The sequence below is a fragment of the Chanos chanos genome, chromosome 3 (assembly GCF_902362185.1).
Source record: "Chanos chanos chromosome 3, fChaCha1.1, whole genome shotgun sequence".
Classification (NCBI taxonomy): Eukaryota; Metazoa; Chordata; class Actinopteri; order Gonorynchiformes; family Chanidae; genus Chanos; species Chanos chanos.
The window spans coordinates 18,988,095-19,010,206 of record NC_044497.1 but is presented as its reverse complement, the minus strand read 5'-3'; the positions used below and the strand labels follow the sequence as shown (position 1 = coordinate 19,010,206).

General features: G+C 39.2%; 1 protein-coding gene across 5 annotated transcripts; it reads left to right on the top strand.

The window, feature by feature from the left end:
* The first annotated feature begins 9,431 nt into the window (after positions 1-9,431).
* Positions 9,432-21,664, top strand: LOC115806476 (myosin-7-like). Of its 5 annotated transcripts, none has more exons than XM_030767192.1 (37): positions 9,432-9,632; positions 9,822-9,965; positions 10,084-10,240; positions 10,404-10,431; positions 10,537-10,639; positions 10,797-10,889; positions 10,993-11,056; positions 11,163-11,261; positions 11,393-11,496; positions 11,729-11,867; positions 12,098-12,216; positions 12,600-12,749; positions 12,854-13,024; positions 13,182-13,488; positions 14,028-14,110; positions 14,316-14,521; positions 14,676-14,799; positions 14,944-15,080; positions 15,175-15,430; positions 15,534-15,776; positions 15,860-16,036; positions 16,162-16,307; positions 16,391-16,481; positions 16,573-16,962; positions 17,038-17,164; positions 17,250-17,368; positions 17,454-17,650; positions 17,788-17,971; positions 18,171-18,336; positions 18,425-18,549; positions 18,877-19,185; positions 19,282-19,485; positions 19,580-19,876; positions 19,981-20,085; positions 20,185-20,280; positions 20,370-20,504; positions 21,644-21,664. In XM_030767192.1, the coding sequence occupies exons 1-37, from the start codon at positions 9,432-9,434 to the stop codon at positions 21,662-21,664; spliced, it is 5,817 nt and encodes a 1,938-aa protein (XP_030623052.1). The 5 variants fall into 5 exon arrangements, with proteins under 5 accessions (XP_030623052.1, XP_030623056.1, XP_030623055.1 ...); XM_030767196.1 differs by having other exon boundaries at positions 13,182-13,491; positions 14,040-14,110; XM_030767195.1 differs by having other exon boundaries at positions 13,182-13,491; positions 14,037-14,110.
* The last annotated feature ends 448 nt before the right edge of the window (positions 21,665-22,112 follow it).

Here is a 22,112-nt window from a genome sequence, read left to right as displayed (position 1 = left end):
AGCAAAACCAATAAACATGCATAGCCTTAATAACACAGATAATTAATCTGTCTTAATCTTAGTCGACTATCTTATGCAAACAAATAAGTGCAAATCTATGTGTGGCACATGCTCAGGCGAAATTAGTTTCTAGAGCATTTAAGAACAGAACAATGTGTCAATATTCCTCTTCTTCAAGGGCAAATCTTGAGTGGAGAATGTGAGGCATTTCTAACATCTTTATATGCTAACAAGAGTTTGCATTTTTTGTCATGATACACAATCAATAATTACAATGGAGTTAAAGGTTTCACACAGATCTAGAGATGGGCACTGGACAAGGACTTGCTGGCTTTGGCAAATTTACTTTAGACATGCTTATAAACTAAATAATTTTGCTTCTGGTAAGACATGTTCCAAATTGACAAATGTGATGCAGTTAGCAAATTTTGATTTTAGCAAAATAGCTATACTATTAAGGTTTGAAGGTTTTGAATAATGTTTTAAGCATGATTAAAAGAATATTCAGTTGTGATAATCTGAGCAGGCTAGCAATCCACAATCCTGGACAAGGCACTGTCAGCAACAACAAATTTTAATGATGATAACAGCATCAAGGGACTACATTCACTCACTCACTCGCTCTCTCACTAGATCATTTTTCATTATTCATGTATAACTATCTGGAAATTGCATTGCATGTACACTGTTTACAAACAGTAAAAGGAGCTAGTCATCACTATCAAAAGAAAATAAAGCAGATCATGTGAAATTAAATTCAATAACAATACAAATAAAATTATGGGATGGTCAAAGCCACCCTCTTACCTGATATGCCCTCCAGCTGGTCCCACACACTGCTGTCATATATGCAGGTACTCCTGTTGGAATCTAGGCACTTAATTAATTCTGCAGGCCAGAACGAAGGGATGAACTGGAAAAAAAACATGGGAGCAACAGAGTTTAAATGGATAAAAACTGAATAAAGATATTCCAAGAACATCACTTTTGAAGATAATTAAACAATATTTCAACACTGTCGCCATGTAAGTGAATAAAAAGTCAACTAGTAACACAAAGTTAAAAAGCACAGAATTAAAATACGGTTATTAAATTATTCTATTTTATCCCCTAAACAAACATTGTACTAAACTAGCCACCATGAAGCTTCTTTAATCTGCTAAAACCATCTTACATGGGATGCCTACATGCATCTGAAAGAGCAGACAGATGACCTGAATAACAGGCGCCAAAGTGGATCATTCAACCAGACAAGATCAAGGATTACGGGACAGTTTAAGGTGAGTCCATGTGTTCAAGTTAATCAACAAGTAACAACCTTCCATCCCCACAATAGCCTGCTCAGTGTTCAGTGTATATGTACAGTCAAATGCATAACATTGCACCAGCAAGAGTGCTGAACACAAGAGCAACATGGACAGCTGAGAATGGACTGCTTAAGTTACTGACAAGCCTGGAATGGAATTTTCTGCTTCATGCAGTCAATTAAGGACCTCAGTAAGAAGTTGGAAGGGGCACATAGAGCATCGTGCTAATCTAACAAAGAGGTCTTAAAGAAGTATAGACATTTCCCATACTACATGTTGGCAGCCTCAAGAAGGATTTGCACATTCCTTAGCTAACAAATGATATCCTGACAACTTTCCTGACCTCTGTAAGTGGCTCTTAGCAGAACAGCATCCAAAGACTTAAGAAAACTTAGCACCTCCTTGGTTTTCAAAGGTGCTAACAGAGTCATAAATATTAATGGTTAGCAAACACTCAGTATGGTGAGAAGATGTACAAGACACACAAAAACAAAGAGCTGGCCTATTTGGGAAAAAAAAAAAGAAAACAACCTTGGACAATTGCAAAAACTTTCTTTGAATTGTCCTGTTGCAGTTAGCATATGTGCCCATCGATGGGTGAATAAGAATATATTCAGTTATGACAATGAAGGTGTTATTAGGACATTGACTGAAAAGGCAAAATTATACCTCTAAGAAAAAAAAAGTACTATATTATTTCCAACAGCATTGCAATAGGAAAACAAGAATAATAAAAAGAGGAAAAAAAGAGCAAATTAAGGTCTCTGTGAGAAACTGTAGCCTTCCTTTCACAAAGTGGTTAACATCTACCACTATGACAGCAGTATAAAAAAAGGTTTATAAAACAAACAAAGAAAACAATCTAAACTTTGATCTACCGGTAATCCTTGATCTGGCATACAGTTATTACATATACATTATATGAAGTACTTTCACTAAAAACATGACTCAGTCTAACTAAAAAGACAAATCATAGCAGGTGTTCTCAAGATAAACTGGATCATCTAACACTGTAGCACATTCCTAACCAAGGGGAAGCAGTTATAAAATTTCACAGGAAGGAGGTACTGACCTCGCTGCAGTTGATGAAAGAAACTTGAGAACAGTGTCACAGGGTTATCTTTTTCCTCAAGGATAAAGAAGGGAACAAAGCCATGTCATCAAGAAATGCATGGTGTCTGGATATGGTGATAATGGGAGGGCAGGCCTTAACTTACCTTGTATATTGTATTGAATGACCCATCATGCAGAGACTTAACATCTCACTTTAACATGTGCACGTCTTTTGACACTTTGCTTGTATACATTCAACCTGTCATTAATCTCAAGTAGTGGCCATTCCAGGTTTTCCTGTATTAAAATAACCAGACTCATTCCATAATGTAAGTGGTGTTCCATAATGCTAACCTTATTCAGCAAGACAACTTTCTCAATACTTCAAGAGATTAATGCTTCATACATTATTTTTTAGACTTACTACAACAATATTCATTCCTGAGTGCGTGTATGCTGCTGACACTATCCATTTTGCAATATAGTGGTGTATCCAAACATCACCGGCAACTGTAGAAAAATATCGTTACGTTAAAAAAGAATGCCTTATCAACAAGGCACCACACACGGCTTCCTGTGAAGCTCACCTGTCAGGGAGCAGTAAACATTCTGCTAACCTACCATGACATGTTGACATTTCTTTGATGACCGTCAATGTCATTTCTTCTATGACCTTTGATGTAAGTCTCCTCCTTCTCTCTCATCCTTCCACGGCTATTATTACACCCAGCCATGAACACTATGTTCACTTAGGGGTGCTGACCACCCCTTTTGCTTAATTTACAGGGTTCTTTGTCAAATTAGCAGGGTCAAGGTTAGCCTTCCATGGCCAGTGCCTATTTTGGGTTAAGGAAGCACACTTAAAAAGAGGAGAACATATCTGGGGAGAGACAGTATAGAGTAACCTAAAGATAAGCATCCGATGTGGGCTACCAGAGAGAGAAAGGAAACAGTCTCACACAGGGCATGTGAAGATCAGAGAATGTGAGATGAGATTTAAACCTAATTGCAAAGATGTTAGGATCTAGATGGTTCAGAGGGTTTTCTAGATTAAAAACAAACTTGACTCTGTAGAATACAGCACAGATGAGGGTTAATTAGCATGTGATAGAGAAGAATTTTTGAGGCAAGTGATTTGATGGCTTAGATAAAGCTTTTACGTAAAAGGCACTCTACAGAATAGGAGACCAGTACACCTAATTACCATAAAGATATACTAGATTTTGGAAAGCCTTGAGACACGAGTGTATGTGAAAGAAACAGGGACTGAGAACAAGTGAAAGTTACTTTGTGATACGTGTGCTGGAAAGATCCTGAGAACTCAGCATGAGTTCAATCAGATGAAAGATATTGGGTAAACTGGCTGAGAAAGGTAAGGAGATGGAGCAGGCCAAGAGGAATCATCATGGAGTAGTGGATACCGTGCTGAGCTCTCTGGGGACAGAGACTCCCAGTAGGAATAAGCTCACAGGCTTAAGAAGGAGACCTCCCTGAACGTTGCAAGGTAACACAGAAAATCAAGCATTCATGATTGCCTGTTCACAAAGTAGATTTAGTCCAATTCAGAAAAAACAGATGTAAGCAATGTGCTGCCTACACAATATTACTCCTCTTCTAAGATGCTCCATTATAGTGTAAACATAATTTAAACTGCCTCTGTTTGTCACTTATGATCTGAAAGCCACTGGAAGAGACAAAACTACTGGCTGCAGGCTTAAACTGATGAGCTGAAGGAAGTGGATTGTGACATAGCCCAAATCTGAACACAGCTGGAGGAGGCTGCAGATGAGAACAGGAGGGAAGAAGAACAGGAATTCAAGAAAAGCACCACTGATGCTGCCATTAAAACGAAGGAGCTGAAGAATGAGGAGGACATCAGAGCTTGTTTTGAGATTATAAGGAACGTAGACAATTAAGGACCTGTAGGAATTTCTACATGAAGTTAAACAAACTGGCATAAAGAGGTGACAAAGAACAAGTATATATATATATATATATATATATATATATATATATATATATATACACATACACATACACACACACACATACACACACACACACACACACACATAAATATATATATATATATCAATCATAAACTGGGCTACAATGAAAGCTGTTTGTGAACCAACCTACTATATTAACAATTCTTCATGTAATATTTGCCATCAAACTACAAGTAATTTCTTTAATGCAATGTCTTCTGTGTGTGGAGCAGGCCAACACAAAACTGTGACAAGTTTTGTATATTGCAACATGATCTGGGTGAGGCAGAAGAAACAGCTGATACTGCTGAGTCTCAGGTCAACAAATTGAGACCCAAGAGCCATGATTCAAGGTGAGTAAAATAAAGTAAAGTCTGCCACACCCCTCCAGTGAATTAATTTGATTTACTAAAACAAACAGTGCAGCACAATTATATATTGTATTTGTTTTCTGCATTGGAGTCAAGAGGCAATCACCATTATATGATGGATATGATGCTTTGGATGAAAATGCAAAATGTCTGTCCTTCAAAAGAAAAAAGGCTGTCCTTCTAAGGTACGACAGATTAGCAGAGTGAAATACCCCCAAAGTAATAATATAAGTAATAATATTACTTTAATCAGACTACTCATCTGTTACACATACATCACCAACCAGTAGCCTGTAGACAATTTAATGCAATGGATTAGTATCTAAACTGATAACTGAATTTAATTAAATACACATTCATCTCAATCTTACTTTTTTGATTTTTGTTTTACAATTCTTCTTCATTACACCCCTGTCACGGAGAGGCAGTGATAAAAATTTGAGATCCTAACATGGGCCTTTCTGAAAAGTTCTTTAAACCAGTTATACAAACTGGTGGTTGTTGCCTTTCACGCTACTGATATATAGCTACCACTGTCTAAATGGGTATTATAATGCCAGCATTCACACTGAGAGGGTCCTTTCGTTTATACACATTAATGTTTCTTTTCTCCCCCTTAATCTTATCACACCCCTAGGGGATTCTTTCATGTCAAGACCACATATTCTGACAAAGACTTACTTGTAATCAAACAGCCAAATTAGCAACAAAGTGATTTTCTGCCCAGATGTCCATCTAACCAAAAATATCATTCATGTATGGTAAAGCACTGTGTTTAAAAAGGTCAATCCACTTTATGTCCTTCATCTTGCTTCTCCTAAATTATTACCCTGTAGGGTTATGTTAAAGTACTCACTGAGAAAGACAAAAGTAACTGTGAATTTAAAGGAGTCGCATGGATGCAAACTGTCATATCTACAACTGAAAACAGCCCAAAACATTTCAGGCAGTACGAATGATAAACATACAAGTTACTGTGTATACATGAAAATTCACTATTTCAATATACTGAGGCATATTAAACAAAAATATGTTGGTCTAATGTTTCTCTGCAGTGTCAATCTCTAGCCCTAGTCTAATGTGCCAACCTTCCAGAGAGACCTAAAGATGTATGACTATTAAAACTTCTTATTTCTACGACAAGAGAAAAAAAAAGTTTTTACTTTTGCTATGGCTATTGCTGTGAATAACCTCAGTTAATATACCAAGATGGCCATGTAGGTGTACTGAAAGGTGCTATTATGCCAAACCACTGAGTAAATCTTGGTCTACTAAATGTCATTTTTTTTTGGCTCCTTCAGTTTTCATGATCACAGAGACATAGTTGAGACGGGGGTCTCACTCCACTAATTTAAACGATGCCCCCTACGTTCTCACCTTCGCCAACCCAGGCTTTCTTGCCATGCTGGCAGATTAGTAGCCATTCATACGAATCGTTTTAATTGCATTCCCATTGCCTCTGGTAATTTTTCCTTGTTTGACTCACTCAAATTTGCATTTAAGATGGCTGTTGGGTTCTTGGATTTTTTTTTTACCCACTTCAAAAAGGTAGTCCAGTCATGTTTTCAGGCTATCAAATTTAGCACATTATAACACTTAAGTGACTTTTAGTGACTCTGTGAAGTTATTCATGCTTTTATTTCCTTGTTTTTAGATTTGTGATGTGTTTAAATGAATAGCTACAAGTCTTTCTGACTACATCTAATTAGGGCTAGGTGATATATTGTTGTTCACAATATTGTCAAATATTGTCTGTCCAAAATATTTCAAAGGCATTATCTAGCATAGGCAATACCACACTGTGCAGTGTTGATAGGTCATTTCCACAATGATGGGAAACAACTGTGATCTTGTTGAGTCTAAGAGGGTGGTGGTAGTTTTATAGATTTCAATCATGACTACTGCAGAGAAATTTGCTGCCAGTGCAGCAAACTGCAGTGAATCATCTGGTGAACATACTCAATGACACGCAACTTCTATAGACTTCATAAAGATCAACAGATTATCAAAAAGAATCTAGGTTGGTAAATAAGCACTACAATAAATGTTTACTTCTTAATGGCTTCCTTCACAACAACAGTTTGTCATGGACAGTTCACTGTCTGAGAATCACCTTACTGTTGCTAAGGGGGGCTGGGTGTATTGAAGTAGGGTCAGACACAGAGAGGAGCTGAGGCAAGTCCTGTCTAAGCGTTTGGTCATGACAGATGCAAGACCATCCTAATAATAGAGCTGTCTTTAACAAAAGGAGGATCAGGTTTCTAAGGGGGTCAAACGATAAGGTGGCCCACTACTGTTTCTTCCATACTTGCTCCTATATATTGGTATCACGCATACAGGAGACAGCTGAGAATGGGCCTCCTGTAAAGAATCTAGAACCTAGAATAGACTATGCAAGTGCTAAGGCTAAGTAAGGATCTTGATGAGAGAGTGGGGAGCAGTGAGGGATTGTGGGGTCAAGGCAGGCATAGTAACACACACAAAGGGTCTTGAGTGATAGCTGACAAGATGCCAGCAAATTACAAAGCCATACTGTCAATTACACTCTAATGCATACAGTACATAGAAGCCAAAGCTATTACTGCAAGTTTGACCTCTTGAAAAAAGAGTCCCATGCCCAGCATCAATTAATATCATCTTCTTGGTCTATTCATGAAGGAGGTGACTGTAAGTTTTTCAGCGTGCTTAAACATTTGATGGGAAACATGTTAATAACATTTGTGCATGTTTAAACTAGGGTTAGGCTAGTTTAAAAACAAATGTACACTCCTATATTTACAACAAGGATGAAGGACACAAGCAGAACTTATTTGTTTGTGCCAACATGATATTATTATATAACTTTAAAATTAAATAATTTGGAGACTGGTGGTGCTTTAAAAAGGCATTTAGGGTACATCAGTTCAGTAAATACAGAGAAAAAAAAGTACGAAGCTTGGATACTGAAAGGAGCAGCATTGCTGATGTACACTTGTGACAAGGAGTGGCAGCTGTCTCTCATTGTGGTCTGGAGGTAAATGACAAGGTCACAGGCACAAAGTCCTCCATTATCACCTTTACTTACGTCTACTGAGGGGTCAACAGTACCCTCAGCGGCATCTTTTTTATTCAGCATTGTTTCCTTCCTTTTATCCTTGAGCACAAAGATAAACCTGTGAAATTCCTATCGAGTGTCAGTCCCTGATTGAGAGGACAGCTTGCATGGGACACAGATATATACACCAGTCCTGACAACAAAGATCATGTGCAGCAGGTGACAGAGAAAAATGTTTATTGTCCTTAGAGCAAAGACAGGCAAGGATAAAGTTGCACTCTGGGTCAAACACAGACCCATCAATCATAGGCGACTTATCAGTTGGCACAAATCCATGTGTAATTACCCAAACATATGAAGATATATGAATGACCTCAGAGAGATAGATTTATGCAGTAATGTTCATCAGTACAGCAACATAAATACAACTGTGGCCAAAGCAACCACACACAACAGCATTACTTAGAAATAAAACCTGCAATAAACACGGAGCGACTGACTGCTAGGATTTCAGTTTACAGTATACTCCAAATTTTCAAGTCTTGCGAATTGTTCATTAATCAATTGAATTATTTTGCATATATAGGTGATACGCAATATGGCTTTGTTGTTTTAGTGACTGAAAGTCATTTTTTTTTCAAATGGTAAATGAATCAAATATTCAATAATAAAGTATTCAAGCATGAATCAACAATTCAATAAGTTAGCATATGAACATGAACTTACTGAATCATGTATACACTGATTATACATGAAAAAAAAAAAGAAACAAGAGGTGCATACCCAAAAACAAATACACATGAATAATGAGCAGAGCAGCACGCTATAAATCCTCACTTGACAGCACCATTTTGATTTAGCATGTTTTTGAACTCTAATTTAAACAGTGCTTTCCAGGTGCTCTGCCACTGCCCCACATACATATTTCTGCTACCCAAAAAGAGCCACACACACCACCACCAGCCCCAACCAAATACAGCAAGTCAACGTCATGGCCCTGTCGATTCCAAACATTCTGCCTCTGTCCTCCCTCTATATAAAGAGATTCAGAGGGAGGCTCAGCAAACATCATATGCCATTGTACCACCTCAAGGTAAGCCATAGTTTGTATGTTTCCGATTTGTATGTCTCAAAGCTGTAGAAACAATGTTCCAATTAAAGGAGGATGAAACATGTCCATGTCAAACTTGGTATCAAAAAAAAAGTCCAAAAATGGCCAATACATTATAAGAGATACATTAAATGTGGTGTCTAAAATGTTTTCTTTGTTGTTAGGACTAGCACATTACATTTCATTTTGGAATACAGCAAGAAAAGGTAAGTGGGTACAATCCAAGAAATATTCCACAAATAGATGTTTTCTTTGCCTCCTTAATTCACTGTTGTGCAAATCTTGATACAAAACAAGTAAAAAAACCCTGGCACCACCAGACTTGACCTAACGGTAATGATGATGGAAAAAGTTAAGTGTAAAACAGTTTAACTAGTTAACTTTTTATGGCTGCTCAGACTACCAAAGGTAAGTACATACACTTCTGGCATCATACTTAAACAGGGAAACAAATATAATTAAATATCCAAAATTTAGCAAAGTTGAGCAGTGTAACTTAATGTTTGATATTGTATGGAAAGTGTCGTGAAACAGTTAAGTGTGTTTGTTTTGTAGTCCACTTAAAGGATGGGTGATGCGCTCATGGAGGAGTTTGGGGCGGCTGCCCCCTACTTGCGAAAGTCAGACAAGGAGCGTCTGGAGGCCCAGACTCGCCCCTTTGACATGAAAAAGGAATGCTTTGTGCCAGACCCTGAGGTTGAATATGTGAAGGCCTCCATTGTCAGCAGAGACGGTGACAAAGTCACTGTAGAGACTCAGCAGGGGAAGGTAGAGATTTCAAATTAATAAATTATTGTATTACATTAATGTTTAAATGCACTAAGGAAAAATGAAAATTAAAAAAAAAACAAAAAAAACTGTAGATCTACATCAAATAGAAGCAAAATTGTCTCATTACTATGCCAGCATTGTACAAGAAATTAAAAAACAAAACAAAACAACTGTTCATGTCTACAGACAGTAACTGTGAAGGAGGCTGATGTCCACCCTCAGAACCCGCCAAAGTTTGATAAAATCGAGGACATGGCGATGTTCACCTTCCTGCACGAGCCTGCTGTGCTGTTTAACCTCAAAGAGCGTTATGCAGCCTGGATGATCTACGTATGTTCAAACCCCTGTCTCTGACTGGTTATAATCATATAGCACACACACACACACACACACACACACACACACACACACACAAAACCAAATCGACCATGTCTCCTTCCTCCTGCAGACCTACTCTGGGTTGTTCTGTGTGACTGTCAACCCCTATAAGTGGCTGCCAGTGTACAACCAAGAAGTTGTCATTGCCTACAGAGGCAAGAAGAGGAGTGAAGCTCCTCCTCACATCTTCTCCATCTCTGACAATGCCTACCAATACATGTTGGCAGGTATGAAGCACATGTTCAACTTTACATGTAGTTAAAAGAATCAGCTAAAGTAAAAAATATAACGTCACCGAAATGTATATCAAATATCCCCTAAACAGTGAAAGCAATCCCATATGTTTTCCAGCTCAGCTCAAACTAACTGCATTGTTTCTCTTTGATTCAGACAGGGAAAATCAGTCCATTCTGATCACGTAAGCATCTATGAACATTCTCTTGTATCTATGTATTTTTAAACTGTTTATGTTGCACTGATTCAGTAAAAAAAATAACACTACACTTTTAACTGCTCTGCTCAGTGGAGAATCCGGTGCTGGGAAGACTGTGAACACCAAAAGAGTCATTCAGTACTTTGCCAGTATTGCCGCTGGAGGGAGCAAGAGAGATGTAAATGACAAAAAGGTGGGTTACAAAGGCAACCATTCCAAATCAACAAATAAAAAACTTTTGCCTTTTTTTAGAGCATTTTTTAAATATCACAGAACTTTGTATGTCTTTGATGCAAAACTGGTGTGTCCATTCAATAAAAAACATTAATCCAGCCTGTGTTTCTGTCTAGGGCACTCTGGAAGATCAAATCATTCAGTGTAACCCTGCTTTGGAGGCCTTCGGTAATGCCAAGACCATTAGGAATGACAACTCCTCCAGATTTGTAAGTACTAGATTTGGGCATTGCTACAAAATATCCCAAAAAAGCTGTCTTTTGAGCAATTTGATCATTTTTTATCATCATTAACAGTGCAATTTTGAAACAGGGCAAGTTCATCCGAATTCACTTTGCAGCCAGTGGCAAGCTAGCCTCTGCTGATATTGAGACCTGTAAGGATATTTCTTGACCCATTAATACAACATTTACTTTCATACAATCTAAATATGCCACTACTGTCTGATAAATTATGCTGATGAGAGATGATTCAACCTGCAGATCTACTGGAGAAGTCTCGTGTGACTTATCAGCTTAAGGCTGAGAGAGACTACCACATCTTTTACCAGATTCTGTCTCAGAAGAAACCAGAGCTGCTGGGTATCATTACCAAATTACATTAAACCACCTAGATCAACACAAAATGAATGACTTACACTTTTGCTATGAATTGATGTTAAACCAACAAGATCAACAAAAAATGAATGACAGCTTTTGTTTTCTGCTTACAGAGATGCTGCTAATCACCAACAACCCCTATGACTATGCCTACATCTCCCAAGGAGAGACCACTGTAGCCTCCATTAATGACGGTGATGAGCTGATGGCTACTGATGTGAGTTGGTAGACATGGCTCTACTGATTTGATATTTTTAAAGAAGTTGTAGTCAGGCCACAATTAGGTGCTTCTGTACTTCAGAAATGACCCTGACTGAATATGATTATGAAACACCAAGCAATATCAGGCCTAGACAAGATATTTGAAACAATCACTTCACAAACAGATTAACACAATAATATTTAGGCTGCAAGAATCAGCAAAAAAAAGTCTTGAATTGTCAATGCAGGAAGCATTTGATGTGCTGGGATTCACTCAAGAAGAGAAGAACAGCATCTACAAGCTGACTGGTGCCATCATGCACTATGGGAACATGAAGTTCAAGCAGAAGCAGAGAGAGGAGCAGGCAGAGGCTGATGGCACTGAGGGTCAGCATTAACTCAAGCAAAATATCAAGAACATAGAAAAAGTTCAAATGTTGTAGCAAAGTTAAAGACTATGCAGGCAGTGTAAAATGAAATGAAAAGTGTAAAAGTAAAGCGAAAAAAAAAGATTAAGTTGACGACAAAATTTCAACACTTATTGCTCCTTAGTATACATCCACCAAACATGCCCTGATAAATTACTGCTGATGCAATTCCATTTTTTTTAACTACAGATGCTGACAAATCAGCATATCTGATGGGTCTAAACTCTGCTGATCTCATCAAGGCTCTATGTCATCCAAGGGTCAAAGTAGGCAATGAGTGGGTCACCAAAGGACAGAATGTGCAGCAGGTGAGACATATTGTACTACTTATTCAAATGAGTGCGTAACAACTAGCTGGTCTCATGAAATTCTAAACTTCAACTGCTCAAGGCTGCAATTTCATTTTCAACTTAACTACCAATGCCATTTCAAAATGCTACCAACAAGGTTCTAAAATAAAGGTGACTAATAACTGAGGTTTGGACGTGGAGTAGTCACATTATATGCTTTTGTGTCACTGTACACGGACAAATATGTCATGACTTAAGGCATCTAGTGCCATGATTTTCCAAACGTGAAATTTGACATGTTTTCATGACATCGATAACAAAGGTAGTACAAAGCGTTTTTTTTTTTTTTTTACTTTTTTTTTTGTTTCAGACTAAACAATTTTCTATTGACTCTCCATCAGGTCTACTATGCTATTGGCGCACTGTCCAAGTCAGTGTATGAGAAGATGTTCCTCTGGATGGTCGTGAGAATCAACCAATCTCTGGACACAAAACAGCCTCGCCAGTACTTCATTGGTGTGCTGGACATTGCTGGTTTTGAGATCTTTGATGTAGGTTTTTGATAAAACTGACTAACCCTTGGGGCACTAGGTAAAGTCTTTTGTTAAGTATTTATTACAATAATTGCACACTCCCTTCCAATTATCTGATGCAGTTCAACACCTTTGAGCAACTGTGCATCAACTTCACTAATGAGAAGTTGCAGCAGTTCTTCAACCACCACATGTTTGTGCTGGAGCAAGAGGAGTACAAGAAGGAAGGAATTGAGTGGGAGTTCATTGACTTTGGTATGGACCTGCAGGCTTGTATTGACTTGATTGAAAAGGTGAGTATATAACATAAAACTAATGTAAAATGGTCTACAAAGTAGTCAAACAAATGTTTTTTTTTTACAGAAAAAAATGTGGTAAGAATCATGGTGTATATTCTAACCTAAATCTATTCTCCCTGTGTGTGTGTGTGTGTTTGTGTGTTTTTGGTAGCCCATGGGTATTATGTCCATCCTTGAAGAGGAGTGCATGTTCCCCAAGGCCAGTGACACTACATTCAAAGCCAAGCTTTATGACAACCACTTGGGAAAATCAAACAACTTCCAGAAGCCCAGGATTGTCAAAGGAAAACCAGAGGCCCATTTCTCCCTAGTTCACTATGCTGGCACTGTTGACTACAACATCAATAACTGGCTGGTGAAAAACAAGGATCCCCTTAATGAGACCGTTGTCGGGCTTTATCAGAAATCCACAATGAAACTGCTGGCCAACCTTTTTGCAAACTATGCTGGTGCAGATTCTGGTATGAACAAGTTTGATTTGTGAAGATATTTAAATATTACTAGCATTATCATTGACATACCATAGATCAATGTTTACTAGCCCTGGAGATGAATTCTTTGTTCAAACCCATCACTTGCATTCTAGATTTGCCCGCTATTTACTGTCCTAATTAGCTAAATATGTAATGCTAGCACTGAGCTGTGATGAAAATGTCCTATTTAATGAGGCTCTAGAGTTGGATTTAAAAAATACTGCTGTAGATATTGTATGATTCACGTCTTTTGAGAAAACAACTCAGTTTCTAAATGGTTATTTTCAATGTTAACATTTCTTGTACATTTTCAAATGAACAAGAAATGAAGATATCACTCTAATGTGTTCAGTTTGAGCATACCCTGTGCTTGTGTTCTAAATGATCTAATACATGAACTACAAGTAAAAGATTAAACTTCATTTAAAATAATAAAAAATGACTTTCAAAATGGCACTGTTAAGTAAAGCATAGCTATAACTATAGCTATAGCTATAAATAGGGTTCTTTTTTGTTTCTTGGTGCAACCCAAGAAGGTACTGGTGGAAAGGGTAAAGAAAAAAAGAAGAAAGGATCCTCTTTCCAGACTGTCTCTGCTCTCCACAGGGTAAGGCAGCACCAAATTTACAAGTCTATCTGAAGAGCCAGTACTCAATACATGGTGTGCACATGCATACGATAAAACATATACAAAGACATATCTCTGAAGTAAAGTGCTTCAGTGTATCACAAATGTTGTGAAATGTTCTGTCTTATCAAAAGCATATTACACTGCTTAATTCATTCTTTTATAAAATGGTTTGTGCTCACAGGAGAACCTGAACAAGCTGATGACCAACTTGAGGTCAACTCACCCACACTTTGTGCGATGCATCATCCCCAATGAAACAAAGACTCCTGGGGCCATGGAGAATCCTCTTGTCATGCATCAGCTGCGCTGTAACGGTGTACTGGAAGGCATCAGGATCTGCAGAAAGGGCTTCCCCAACAGGATTCTGTATGGTGACTTCAAACAGAGGTAAAAATGCCAAAAATAATGTATGACATTTCCATTTCCATATATAAATCAGGAGAAAAGGATCCAAAATGGCAAAAAGAGTGAAAAAGTCCTGATAAACCCAGGATCTACCGCTTTCAACAACATCGGTGAGAGGCTGTCTGATCATTTACAGATATCGTATCCTGAATCCTGCTGCTATCCCAGAAGGTCAATTCATTGACAGCAGAAAAGGAGCGGAAAAACTACTTGGCTCCCTGGACATTGACCACAATCAGTACAAATTTGGACACACCAAGGTATTGTGTTTTAGCTGAGAGTCTGCTGTTGATATAAATATAAGTTTCACAGCTGAAGTGTATAAATGTATTGCCAGTATAAGCCAAGGCGGAACTGGGTATAAACACTCATTCATCTGATATAGTCTCATGTAATTTCAAAAGGTGTTCTTCAAGGCTGGTCTCCTGGGTACGCTTGAGGAGATGCGAGATGACCGTCTTGCTCTGATCATTACTGGAATTCAGGCCAGGGCCCGTGGTTTGCTCTCAAGAATTGAATTCCAGAAGATTGTGGAACGCAGGTAAGCTTCACGGTCTAAATATTTATAAAACTTCTTTTCTTTTTATTACTAGCACCAACAAACTTCAATAAAATATTCTACGTTTTCATCAAAGGGATTCCTTGCTTGTCATCCAGTGGAACATCCGTGCTTTCATGGGGGTCAAGAATTGGCCCTGGATGAAGCTCTACTTCAAGATCAAACCACTGTTGAGGTCTGCTGAGGCTGAGAAGGAGATGGCCAACATGAAGGAGGAATTCTTGAAGTTAAAAGAGGCTTATGCAAAATCTGAAGCCCGACGAAAGGAGCTGGAAGAGAAAATGGTCACCCTTCTCCAAGAGAAAAATGACCTGCAGCTTCAAGTTCAGGCTGTAAGTTCTTAGGTAAAAACAAATTTAAAAGACAAATGATTACAAAGATACAAATGAAGAGCAAAAACTCTCCCTTTTTTCTGGTGCATGTTAACAAAAACAGGAGCAGGATAATCTCTCAGATGCTGAAGAGCGATGTGAGGGTCTAATCAAGAATAAGATCCAACTTGAAGCCAAATGTAAAGAGCTGAATGAGCGACTGGAGGATGAGGAGGAGATGAACGCAGAACTGACTGCTAAGAAGAGGAAGCTGGAGGATGAATGCTCCGAGCTCAAAAAGGACATTGATGATCTGGAGCTAACTCTGGCCAAAGTGGAGAAGGAGAAACATGCCACTGAGAACAAGGTTAGCCTTTAGTATTATCATGTTAAAACTGTACTGAAGACATTATTATTGCTATGTCGCTTACATTGGTTCTTTCCTCAAAGGTTAAAAACCTGACTGAAGAGATGGCAGCTTTGGATGAGATCATCGCCAAGCTCACAAAGGAGAAGAAAGCTCTCCAGGAGGCCCATCAGCAAACTCTGGATGACCTCCAGAGTGAGGAGGACAAAGTCAATACGCTGACCAAGGCCAAAGCCAAACTGGAACAGCAAGTTGATGATGTTAGTGTCTAGACCATAATTTTCAAATCTTGCATCGATCATATGTTTAATTTTAATAAAGACAACACAAAGTAAAAACTTCAGTGAAGTGAAGTGAACATTCTCATTCACACCTTCTTTTCCAGCTTGAGGGATCACTGGAACAAGAAAAGAAGATCCGCATGGATCTTGAGAGAGCAAAAAGGAAGCTTGAGGGAGACTTAAAGTTGACCCAAGAGAGTGTGATGGACCTGGAGAATGACAAGCAGCAACTAGAGGAACGGCTGAAAAAGTAAAAGAAAGTTCAGAGGAAATAATAATTAAGTCAATGCTTGTAACATATACTTACAAAGATTTTTTTTTTTTTTATCATAGGAAAGACTTTGAAATCAGTCAGTTAAACAGCAAGATTGAGGATGAGCAGGCAATGGGAGCTCAACTCCAGAAGAAACTGAAGGAGTTGCAGGTAATGTGAAGATTACAAGAAGGGGATCTCTGCAGAAAATTTGCCGCGCAGAGCTAACAATGAGTGCTGTACTGTATTGTTCTCTTGTTAGGCTCGTATTGAGGAGCTGGAGGAAGAGCTGGAGGCTGAGAGAGCCGCCCGTGCCAAAGTGGAGAAACAGAGGGCAGATTTGGCCAGAGAACTGGAGGAAATCAGTGAGAGGCTGGAGGAGGCTGGCGGTGCCACCGCTGCCCAGATTGAGATGAATAAGAAGAGGGAGGCCGAATTCCAGAAACTTCGCAGAGACCTTGAGGAGTCCACTCTGCAGCATGAGGCCACTGCTGCTACACTGAGGAAGAAACATGCTGACAGTGTGGCTGACCTGGGAGAGCAGATTGACAGTCTCCAGAGAGTCAAGCAGAAGCTTGAGAAGGAAAAGAGTGAACTGAGATTGGAGTTGGACGATGTGGTCTCCAATATGGAGCAGATCGTCAAGGCCAAGGTAAGAGTGAACAATTCATCTTCACTTGTTGTTTTGTCACAATTGTGAGATGTCTGATGGCTATTACTGTTTTAGGCCAACCTGGAGAAAATGTGTAGAACTCTTGAGGATCAAATGACTGAATACAGGACAAAATTTGAGGAAGGACAGCGTAGCATCAATGATTTTACAATGCAAAAAGCCAAGCTGCAAACTGAGAATGGTATGTGTTCCTACACGTACATATTGCACAATGTGAGGTTCTTTGAGAGGTACTGATCAAACTGATGTTTATTGTAACAATAAAGGTGAGCTGGCACGGCAGCTTGAGGAGAAGGACTCTTTAGTGTCTCAACTGACCAGAGGCAAGCAGTCCTACACTCAGCAGATTGAGGATCTAAAGAGACAACTGGAAGAGGAAGTCAAGGTACCTCTAGAACATGTTCATTCTCCTCCAAAAACCATACAATTAATTACATACACTAAGTATGTGCAATAATTTCTTTGTACAGGCTAAGAATGCATTGGCCCATGCAGTGCAGTCTGCTCGTCATGATGCTGACTTGCTGAGAGAACAGTTTGAAGAGGAGCAGGAGGCCAAAGCTGAACTGCAGCGCAGTCTGTCTAAAGCCAACTCTGAGGTGGCTCAGTGGAGAACCAAGTATGAAACTGATGCCATCCAGAGGACTGAAGAGCTGGAGGAGGCAAAGTAAGTATTTTACTTACCTGAGGAAATTAATCTCCTCAATGTATCTAAACAGATCTCTATATTTTAAATACTGGCTACAGCAAAAACTCCTTTCCAAAGCCCTTTTCAAATTTGTTTTGTAATAATTTTTTCTATAGGAAGAAGCTGGCTCAGCGCCTACAAGATGCAGAGGAAGCTGTGGAAGCTGTTAATGCCAAATGTGCCTCTCTGGAGAAAACTAAACACAGGCTTCAGAATGAAATTGAAGATCTCATGGTTGATGTTGAAAGAGCCAATGCAGCTGCTGCTGCTCTGGACAAGAAGCAAAGAAACTTTGACAAAGTACAGTTTGTCTCCCGTAACATGTCGGCAACAAAATCAGCCTCACAGTGGTTATGATATGAAACATTCTTTCGCATGTTTTTAGCACATTTTATATTCCCTATTCATTTCATCATGCCATACCAACTTCCCATGGTAATTAAAATGCTTTTTAAAAGGACCAAGACAGAAAATGTATTTGCTGGTGTGATTCTGACAGGTCCTGGCTGAGTGGAAACAGAAATATGAGGAATCGCAAAGTGAGCTGGAGAGTTCCCAGAAAGAGGCCAGATCACTCAGCACTGAGCTCTTCAAACTGAAGAACTCCTATGAGGAGTCTCTCGATCACCTAGAGACCATGAAAAGGGAAAACAAGAACCTCCAAGGTTATGTTCATCTTTCTTTTGGAGGAATTCAAAGCAGTAGTCATGTCTCTGTCCTCTACACATATTCAACAACATTTTTTTCCAACAGAGGAAATTTCTGACCTAACGGAGCAACTTGGCGAGAGTGGAAAGAGTATCCACGAGTTGGAGAAAATCCGTAAACAACTGGAGCAGGAAAAGTCTGAGATCCAAGCGGCCCTGGAGGAAGCAGAGGTATACTAATATTCCAGTCCTAAATAGTTTGTTATCCCTCCTGTAGGTCAGGAAAAGAACTGTTGGAGTCTCTTAATTTACAATATCACATTCTTTTAACTAGATGTGACTCTGAAAGCAAATTATTAGGGAATGTATTGCATATTCATTCAAAACACTGTCCAAACACACGACACATTATTATTTATACATTAGATATCTCTATATTTAGCGCTGAATTACTGAGTACTGCATTTATACGGACAGAAAAAACACATCTGCCATTTTGTACTAGTGTCATCATTTGGTTTCCACGAGCACTGAATGGCATTTCTTTCTGCAATCAAGGCCTCCCTAGAGCATGAAGAAGGAAAGATCCTGAGAGCTCAGTTAGAGTTCAATCAGGTCAAGGCTGATATTGAGCGTAAACTGGCTGAGAAAGATGAGGAAATGGAGCAGGCCAAGAGGAACCAGCAGAGAATGGTGGACACCTTGCAGAGCTCCCTGGAGGCAGAGACTCGCAGCAGGAATGAGGCCCTTAGGCTGAAAAAGAAAATGGAGGGAGACCTCAATGAGATGGAGATCCAACTCAGCCAGGCCAACAGGCAAGCAGCAGAGGCTCAAAAGCAACTCAAGGGTCTCCACGGACATCTGAAGGTACCGTGAGCTAAAGTTATGTCAAAATGAATGTAAAGCTGAGTCACCTCATAAAATGAAATTACACCTTTACTTCATAAAATCCTTCTTTTGTAGGATGCTCAACTGCAGCTTGACGACGCTCTTCGTGCTAATGATGATCTGAAAGAGAACATTGCTATTGTGGAGAGACGTAACAATCTGCTGCAGGCAGAATTGGATGAGCTGAGGTCCCTGGTAGAGCAGACTGAGAGAGGCCGCAAACTGGCTGAGCAAGAGCTGCTGGACGTCAGCGAGAGGGTTCAGCTTCTGCACTCTCAGGTGAAACTTTTCTTCCTCATTTTCTTATTAGTGCATAAGGAATGATTCTCCAACGTGAAAATCTATAAGGGAAAGCATTTTTATTCGTGTACAGAACACCAGCTTGCTGAACCAGAAGAAGAAGCTGGAGGCTGACACATCCCAGCTTCAGACTGAGGTGGAGGAGGCAGTACAAGAATGCAGAAATGCTGAGGAAAAAGCTAAGAAGGCCATCACTGATGCTGCCATGATGGCTGAGGAGCTGAAGAAAGAGCAGGACACCAGTGCTCACCTGGAACGTATGAAGAAGAACATGGAGCAGACCATCAAGGACCTGCAGCACCGTCTGGATGAAGCTGAACAAATCGCCATGAAAGGTGGCAAGAAGCAGGTCCAGAAGCTGGAGGCCAGGGTAAGTTTATACAACTTCAATTCACAAATGATTTATTCTTTCTAAAGCAATATTCGTAATGTACAACAAAAGAACGTTGTTTTGAATTATAATATTTGTAATAGGTGAGAGAGCTGGAGGCTGAGGTGGAGATGGAACAAAGGAAGAGCGCTGATTCTGTGAAAGGAATTCGTAAATACGAGAGACGCATTAAGGAGCTCACCTATCAGGTCAATTTCTTGCCCAAAAACAATTCAGTTGTTACAGAGTTTCAATAAAAAAAATGACACCAGTGTAGAAAAGAAAAACCTCACTCATATAATTTGCAGACTGAGGAGGACCGTAAGAATCTGGCCCGTCTGCAGGATCTCGTTGACAAACTACAGTTGAAAGTCAAGTCCTACAAGAGAACTGCAGAGGAGGCTGTAAGTCAAACTTTCATATTTTCCTCATAGTACAATCTAATGTATCTGAAAAGTTTTTAATCAGATATGTGCCTCACACTGTCTTTCAGGAGGAACAGGCTAATGCCAACCTGACCAAGTTCCGTAAGCTGCAGCATGAACTAGATGAGGCAGAAGAGAGAGCTGATATTGCTGAGTCTCAGGTCAACAAGTTGAGGGCTAAGAGTCGTGACGCTGGTTCCAAGGTGAGTGCCATGCGACAGAGGCAGCCCAAATCAATCAGTCATACATTTTCATAGGTCAGCTCAGACAATAGGAGAGTTCCAGCTAGCCTAATTATTGCATATAAGCAAACTGCTGACCTTTCCAAGCAGTATTTCTTTCACAAACATACTTCGCTGTCTGGTAATACCACATGTTTGAAATGGCATACTTCAAATACTGAGTACTGGGGCTCTTAAGAATGGATTTAATGTTAAGTATCAGACTCATTTAATAGAAACAGAAAAAAAGGAGCGATACAGCTTTTTTTCACATAATTGTTCACCAGATACGCTTTCTGATTCCACAAATCCCAGAACTGATTTGATTAAACAGAGCAATAGTGCAACAAACCAGATAGCAAAAGTAAAGTTTTAAAATGAGAGAGATGTGTTTGTAAAATGAGTTTGACATTTTCAGGTGACACTGACTGACACTGTATTTGCAACTGTATTTGTTTGAATCAGTGAAATCTAACAACGTTTCTTCCTCATGCATACTTCTCTTCCCATTAACACTGCAATTTTGCTTACAGAAACTTTCTAGACTGTGCTATCATTAGTATTATATTAAAAAAAACAAAAAAAGTTGCAGTGCCTTGGCTCTGCAGTCCCAATATTGTGGTTCAGAAGAACGGGCAATGTTTCCTTGGGCTAGTGTGTGTCCATGTTCCCTCTCTTTCTGACTGTCTGTCAGTGGCCACAGCTGCTCAGGTGCCTGTTAGTTACAGCTACAGGTATCATTGTCCAAGTGCATTAGGCTGCTTGCTGATGCAAAACATGAAAAAATGCCTAGACTGAAGTGGCTCCCAGTGAGTGTATAATTACGTACTCCAAAGATCCTTATCCCACAAAAATTTTTTAAGTGTCATAAACTTGCTTTTTGGAGACTAAATTATGTACTTCAACCAAAATTAAGATAAACATTCACCTAATTGTCAGTCTTGCTGAGGTAAACAGGACAAAGGCTTATTAACATTATGTTGAGCTCTTATCAAATAGACAGTCATTACCCATGCTCCTGCAATGTGGTCTATTAATGCTATTACCTAACTTTGAGAAATTAAACTAATATCAACATTAACTTTCTGTCCTCTTTCTCTTCCCATCTCTCCACCTTGCAGAAAGGGCATGATGAAGAGTGAAGCTCATTCTTGGATCAGTATGAAAAGCTTGTATGCAGTGGTTTTGTGCTTCTCTAGTTCCCTTGTCGGTAGTTCTGTAAAATAAAGTGAACATGCAAATGAACCTTCCCTCGCTTCTTGTTTTAACAATCTCGTGTTCTTGCATCCTTCCATTCTTTACATGCATTAAAAGAGCAGTTAGGTGATGGCACTGATTAGTATTGAAGTCATTACCATTTATTTGCTAGCTAGCAATCTTAATTTATGCTGTGGTGTTGACAATTTGACTGTCCTCAATGAAATTCCCCCTAAGTGCACGTCTGAACGTTGGTGTATTGTATCACTCTACTCTCTAGTTTATTCCTTGAAGGAAACTGATGTAGAATTGGTCACATTTAAAGTGCAAGGGCATTCCATTTCTCTTCACCCATTGAACAATCCCGAGTTTTGACTGCAAGTTTAGAATAGT

What these genes read in the sequence shown, in the direction of transcription:
- LOC115806476 (XM_030767190.1), top strand. Translation starts at nt 9,432, where the DNA reads ATGGGTGATGCGCTCATGGAGGAGTTTGGGGCGGCTGCCCCCTACTTG. An exon ending in AGAAACTGAAGGAGTTGCAG is followed by an intron (nt 16,482 to 16,572) that starts GTAATGTGAAGA and finishes TTCTCTTGTTAG; the next exon opens with GCTCGTATTGAGGAGCTGGA. An exon ending in AGCAGATCGTCAAGGCCAAG is followed by an intron (nt 16,963 to 17,037) that starts GTAAGAGTGAAC and finishes TTACTGTTTTAG; the next exon opens with GCCAACCTGGAGAAAATGTG.